The sequence below is a fragment of the Capra hircus genome, chromosome 1 (assembly GCF_001704415.2).
Source record: "Capra hircus breed San Clemente chromosome 1, ASM170441v1, whole genome shotgun sequence".
NCBI classification, from domain to species: Eukaryota; Metazoa; Chordata; class Mammalia; order Artiodactyla; family Bovidae; genus Capra; species Capra hircus.
In genome coordinates this window covers 130,949,900-130,956,625 of record NC_030808.1, presented here as the reverse complement: position 1 = coordinate 130,956,625, position 6,726 = coordinate 130,949,900, and the positions used below count along the sequence as shown (strand labels likewise).

Below are 6,726 nucleotides of genomic sequence, written 5' to 3'. Positions count from 1 at the left end.
TTTGACGGGGCGGGGGCGGGGGGAGTGCTGTCCTTGCATTTCGTGGCAAGGCTGTCCTATTTATCAACACGCTCTCTCAGCTTGCTCCCTCTGCTGTCCCCTCCCCGAGTCTTTGTATTCGAAGCCCTATTTCTCCTTTGCACAATTGGGAAAGGAAATGGGCACGAAGAGTTTTATTTGTTGACACTGCCAGAAACAAGGTGGAATCCAAATCCGGCGTCCGGAGTCGGCCACTGGGTTCTCTGGCTCTCCGGGTCTCTCGCTCACACCTCTCCCCGCCCCCAGCAGTCATGCTCCCTCTTTCCTAGGCGGGCGCGCTAGCAGGTGCGCCCCCTCGCCTTCTCTGCTGCTGATTGGCGCCCAGGTTGGGGAGTCGCCGCCCCGCGCTTATGTCAGAGTGCGTGCCGTCCGGGCCCACCTCGCCTTTGAACTTCGCCGCTTTTGGCTCGCGTTCACCAGCCTCCCCGCATTCTCAGCCAGGTGCTGCGCTAGGAGAGGCAGCTCTGGGAAAGCCACGGGCGGGGGGGAGGGAAGCCACGGCCGTAGACACAGGAGAGAAGAGGACCCGAGAAGGCGAAGGTGGAGAGGGAGAGAAGGAGGAGCTTCCTGCCCTCGCCAGCAAATTACCTGGCCACTTAATCCCAGAGACTCCCGTACTTGGGCCCCAGCCTCTGGCACCGACAGCCCCCCAGCCAGCCATCCTCTCCCCCGCCCTTTCTGACCCCGCTCGCCCCCCGGGGCCTGCCTGGGTGCCGAGACTGGCATGATCAGCTGAACTTCGCGGGGTTAGCGCTTCTCTCTGGCTTCCCCCTCTGCGGTGAGGAGGCGAGGGGAGCGCAGAGCCCCGGCTCAGGACGGACAGACAGGCAGACCGACCACCGCGTCCAGGCTCGCCTGCTGAGCCGCTGCACTCCCCACCCCAACCCGCCTAGCCTCCGGGACCATGTCCAAACCTTCAGACCACATCAAGCGACCCATGAATGCCTTCATGGTATGGTCCCGAGGCCAGCGGCGCAAGATGGCCCAGGAAAACCCCAAGATGCACAACTCAGAGATCAGCAAACGCCTAGGTGCCGAGTGGAAGCTTCTGTCCGAGGCAGAGAAGCGGCCGTACATCGATGAGGCCAAGAGGCTACGCGCCCAGCACATGAAGGAACACCCTGACTACAAGTACCGGCCGCGGCGCAAGCCCAAGAACCTGCTGAAGAAGGACAGGTATGTCTTCCCCCTGCCCTACCTGGGCGACACGGACCCGCTCAAGGCGGCCGGCCTGCCCGTGGGGGCCTCCGACGGCCTCCTGAGCGCGCCCGAGAAAGCCCGGGCCTTCTTGCCGCCCGCCTCGGCGCCCTACTCCCTGCTGGACCCCGCGCAGTTTAGCTCGAGCGCCATCCAGAAGATGGGTGAAGTGCCCCACACCTTGGCCACCGGCGCGCTGCCCTACGCGTCCACCCTGGGCTACCAGAACGGCGCTTTCGGCAGCCTCAGCTGCCCCAGCCAGCACACGCACACGCACCCGTCCCCCACCAACCCGGGCTACGTGGTGCCCTGTAACTGTACCGCCTGGTCTGCCTCCACCCTGCAGCCCCCCGTCGCCTACATCCTCTTCCCGGGCATGACCAAGACTGGCATAGACCCCTATTCGTCAGCCCACGCCACGGCCATGTAACCCCCATCCCGGCCTGCCAGACCTGGAGGGCGGCCTGGAAGCGGGGTCTGCACCCTGTTCTCTGCGCCTAGCCGGGGCCTGCAGATGCCCCCTACCCTACCCCAGACTCTGCCTCTCTCTCTTGCACGGGAATGGTAGGGGCGTCCCGCCGGACCCAAGGCGCAGACAGGTGCCAGAAACTTGTGAACGGTTATGACAGCTATACAGCTGCCCCTACCGCGACAGCCCCAAAACGAACCTCCAACTGTGCCCTCTTTGGACAAAAAAAGTAGGCAATTTTGCTTTATTTATGTCCCCTTCTCTTTACTCTGATGGGCTTTGGACTCCAGAACTCCCAGACCCTGGTATTATATCTAGAATATGCATATTTTTTTTCTTTTGCACCCTGAAGAAATAGCTGTCTCTTGTGTTTTGCCATCAGACACAACTAGGTGCCATTTGCTCTTCATGTGTGGGGGGAAAGGCTTAAAAGTTTAAAACCACAGAAAGGAAAACATTTCTATTTAAAATCATGCTATGATAGTGTTTGCTTCTTTAAAAGGTATAACAAAAGGACCCACATGGTTATTTACTTTGTATAAAGCAGTGCTCCTAGAGACCTGTTTACTTTTAGACAGAATGTCAGGTTATAAAGTCAGGAAGTAGAAAGTGAACAAAAATTTAAAAAATAAATAAAAACATCCTCAATGGTCATAAATGTTTTGACAATGTCTTGGAAATGTACCTAGAAGGATTTCACCTCCTTACTCTGTTCATTTGTTGAACAAAGATGTTTTGAATAAAGACAATCTGTCATTGCAAAAAGTAACCTTTGATGTGCATAAAATCTGAAGTGGAGAGGCAAGGTCTTTGGGGAGCTGGGTGGCTAGGAGGCGGAGTGTACACAGAGCGACTCCAGCAGTGGCGCTGGCAGCTGGTCTGTGTGGGCTTAGCCTGGCTGCCCTTGGGGTCGGGTGCCTAGGGGCCCAGAGTCTAGGTTTGTCCGTATCGTGCCCTCTGTATCCACTTTTTGCCTTTAGAGGCTAGACAAAGTTATCCGCTCCTGGGACTTCACTCCTTCCTTGCATTTTTCACAAAGTGGTCAGACCACTTGGAGGAGCAAATGAACTAACACAAAGGCCGACCTAGACTTCTGAAATCTGAGTGCATTTTCTTCTTTTAAACCAACTCCAAAGGAATGGAGAGAAGCACCAAATCTATAGGGAACCAGTTGCCCACAGAGCACCATGTCCTGCTGTGGGTGTTTAAGTTCAATGCCAGGGAAAGAGAAGTGGAATGGTTTTTTTGTTTGTTTGTTTTAAATAAGTTGTCTGAAAATGATGTTGCTAGGTCTTCTGGGGGTTGGGGGCTCGATACTGGTTTCTATGTTAAAATATAAAAGTCTAAGAAACATTGAAAAACATGTGGTAGTTTCCCACTCTTGACTGTGGAAGACTTTTTGCTAAGACCCTGCAGATGTAAAGGGACAAGGCAGGCGATAGTGACACAGCTCCCACAAGGAATTTTTTTAAACATCATAAAAATTAAATAACTCATAGCCCTTTGTGTTTATTAAGGAAGGGAAATGGCCTTTTTCTTATCCCTGGTGAGTGAATGTTAGCTTGAAGATTACGCTGGTTTTCACAGGGAGAAAGGACCGTCTGATTCCTTCCAGAACTACTCTTTGGAACTTGTTCTCAAAATCGAAGGGTGCCCCTCTAATCCTTGTCTCCCCCCAGTCTCATCCCCACAGCCGAGCTCACCAGTATTTTTGAGGTCGGTTGCTCTTCTCACTGGCTTTGATAAGGTGCGGGGTCGAAGCGGGGCGGGGCGAAGCGGGGGCGGGCAGCCTAGCTGCTGGGCTGCTTTCTGCTGCTGTTGAGGGATTTGTGCCCTGCCTCGGTTGTTTCCAAAGAGTCGATGGCTGCAAGTGCACTGAAACGTTGTCAGCAGACACCAAAGCCGAAAACCACGGATTAGCATATTGTCCTCAAAACAATTAGGAGTGTTTGAGGTGTTATTTGGAGCCTATTCATCTGAGCCCCTTTGTCAAAGGGGGATTTTCATTATTAAAAAAAAAAAAAGTTAGCAGTTGTCCATCTGGCTGAGCTGAATAGCAAAGTGATCCGTGTTGTATATGCTTTTCTCATTAAGAACTCTTTTGAGACCGATGTTAGAATTAAATGGTATAACACAATTAACATACACGGGCGCTGAATAGGAAGGGACGCCTATAAATAATAGATAGATAAATAAATGAGCGATCAGGCGTAGGTAAACAAAGGCGGACTGGGGGACGGGGCGGGGGCGGGGGGGCGGGGGGAGGCCGGGCGGGCTGCGCCACGCTTGCTTAGCATCACAAAACCCTCTTACAAATCGAGACAATTAGGAAGTGACTTGCCTCTGGTGGCCGTCGGGTCTGGGGGCTCCGAGCGCTTAGGGAAAGCCCCTCCTCCCGCCCCTAGCAAGCCCTGGAGGCCCAGGGCGGAGGCTTCCCGGTTTCGCTCTGATATAACCTCAACTGACAGTCCTGTCAACCGCTCTGATCTCCCTCATAGCTCAGTGTCCCTTAACATCTTCTAAGATGGAGCTTACAGGGGTCTGGGTGTCTCCCCGCAGAGCCCGGCGCACCAACACCCTGGGTCCACAGAGAACCCCAGGCCGAGGAGGAACCCGGCGCACCGCCCCTCCGGCCTGCCCAGCCGACTTCCAGGCGGGGTTAGGCTGGGAAGGGGCACCAGGTGGGTCCGAGTGTGGAAGGCTTCAGGCGGCGGCAGTTGGAAAACTGAAACCCGGGTTCCCGACTGAGCCGGCCCTGGGGACTCGGAAGGGAGCGCCAGGAAACTGGGGTGCGCCGTGGCTCCGAGGCGCAGAAGCGCCGGCTGCTGGGTCGCCGAGGCTTCTTTCCAGCCAGCAGGGAGCAGGGGACCCAGCGCAGGTCCTGAGACCTAAAGCCGCAGACCTAGCTCCGGCCGTTTCTGCCGATCACACCTCCTCTCTGTTCCCGGCTGTTGGAAATACGCAGCTGTCTGCGCTCCTGGGGCCTGGTCCCAGCAGGGACCTGCCTGAGCTCTGCCTCCCGCGCCCCGCGGGCCGCCGAGCCTCCACTGAGGTGCGCGGCCGGGACTCGCCCCAACAAACCGCCCAAATCCTCCCCGTCAAGCTGTTGACGGGCCGATTACTGACTTTGAAGTCAGAGGCAGACAAAAAGAAATCCCCTGGGGGTGGCGGCGGGGGTGGGGGTGGGGTGGGGGGGGCAGTCCCTGTCAAACCTGTTTGCTCACAACTGTCTCTTTCTTTCAAGAAAATCACTAAAGCAAACCTGTAGGGAGAGCAGTGCCCCGCCCGCTGGAGTCGAGGAGAGCCGCTTCTCCCGAGCGCGCGACGCGCAAAGAGCCACCAGGAGTTCTTTCGGGCAGACTGCTCGGTCGGGAGAATGAGCGCTCCCTCAGCGCGCCAGGCGCCCGAGACTCTGCAGGAGGCTACTCCATCGACCCCTGTGCGCTTGGCGCGCCTCCCACGGCCCGAGAGCCCGGGACTTCTGCCCACCACACGGGCCTCCTTCGGGCAGGCTCTGCAGGGCAGACCCGGGCCTCTTGCCTGCGGGTGCGATTGCTTTCAGGGAACAACCACAACAAAAAATGACCCAATAGAAGCTGCGCTTGCCCCTGCCTTTCCTCAACTGGGCTTTATCTAGGAGCGCGGAAACCTGGCCAACAGACGGCTCCGGATGTCAGCGGGCGGCGCTGGCCCGGCAGAGGCAGTTGTTTGACTGTTACGTTTTTTTTCTTAAACCTTGGCAGCCGTTTTGCTCAAGGACACACTGGCCACATTCTTCTGGGAGATGCAGGATGGTTGGATCCCCTCCGCCCCTGGCTTCTTCTGGCGACCCTTTGCAGCTTTTCTTGCCCTTCCCCAGTTTTGGATCCTACTCCAAACACCTTTGATACCCTTCCAGTTTCTTTTTAAATATCAATTTCCTTAGAACTGCTAACTTCATTGATGGGAAAGATAGGCTACTTAAGAGTAAGTCGTACTGAGGTGGTAGTGGCTGGGTTCTGAGACACCTTAACATTTTAAAACAAGATCTAGATAACCTGCGGGAATCTCTTCAGTCATCTAAAACGGGGTGGTATTTCAGACAGGGTAGGGCCTAGAGGACTTTCATTGCATCACAACATCCAGAGAACGCTCTCTAGCGCAGGCAGCTTCTTTGGAGAGATCCCAGACTGCCAAGGCCCAGGAAACTTGGGGAGCGGTGGCGCCAGGACTGCCCTGGAGGACTCGTTTTTCGTTTTTGTTTTTGTTTTTGTTTTTGTTTTCCGGCTCCTCCCCAGCTCAGGCCTTGCCACCATTGTTCAAGCAGACAATGAATTTCAAGTCATTTGAATTTGAATATCCGGTAACTCACAAGATTCCTGTTGAGAACCTTCATCTATTTACTGGGCCCACTGTACCTGTGTATAAGTGTTAAAAGAGGAAGACAGAGGCAGAAGGGGCCCATTAGATTTGGGTTCAGGAGACGCTGGGGCCGGTGCTTCGTGCCTCCGCCGAGGGGCGCGCGCTCCTAGGCTGTGGCTGTGCCCTGGCCTCGGAGACCTCGCAGACCCAGGAGCACTGCTTGGGCTGATTTCTTTCTTGGCGCTATGGGATGAGACTTGTCCTGGAGCCAGAAATGCTAGCTCAGGGCAGCCGCAAAGTAATGAAGATACAACGTTAAGTTGCGGGAGAGTGTGGGCCGCTAGAAATCCTGGGGCGTCCACACCACAGAACGCAACCCGAGACTTGCGGTCGCCTTGCCTGAATCTCTGCTCTGTACGCGCCTGGGGCCGGCAGCTTGGTAGTGTCCGCCATGGCACTGGAAGGAGACTGAAGGAGAGAAGAGGGAGCTTCGACACCCCCTTCTCGTCCAGTCCCCTGATCTGCGTCCAGCTGAGCGTCACTCGTGAACTCCTCGCCTGTCCCTGGGGCCCGGGTGTGACTTGTGCTCTCGGAAAGCGGGAAGAGCCCCAAGCCCGGGACGTTCTTGGGCAGCCTCCCTAGATTCTCCACCCTCTTTGCTCATATCTCTGCTCTGGGCA

General features: G+C 55.8%; 1 protein-coding gene across 1 annotated transcript; it reads left to right on the top strand.

Annotated features, from left to right (window-relative positions):
* Nucleotides 452–2,458, top strand: SOX14 (SRY-box 14). The gene has a single exon (XM_005675528.2). The coding sequence runs from the start codon at nt 944–946 to the stop codon at nt 1,664–1,666; it is 723 nt and encodes a 240-aa protein (XP_005675585.2). The 5' UTR covers nt 452–943; the 3' UTR covers nt 1,667–2,458.

Excerpts from the sequence above, each read along its gene's own strand:
- SOX14 (XM_005675528.2), top strand. The coding sequence starts at position 944 with ATGTCCAAACCTTCAGACCACATCAAGCGACCCATGAATGCCTTCATG.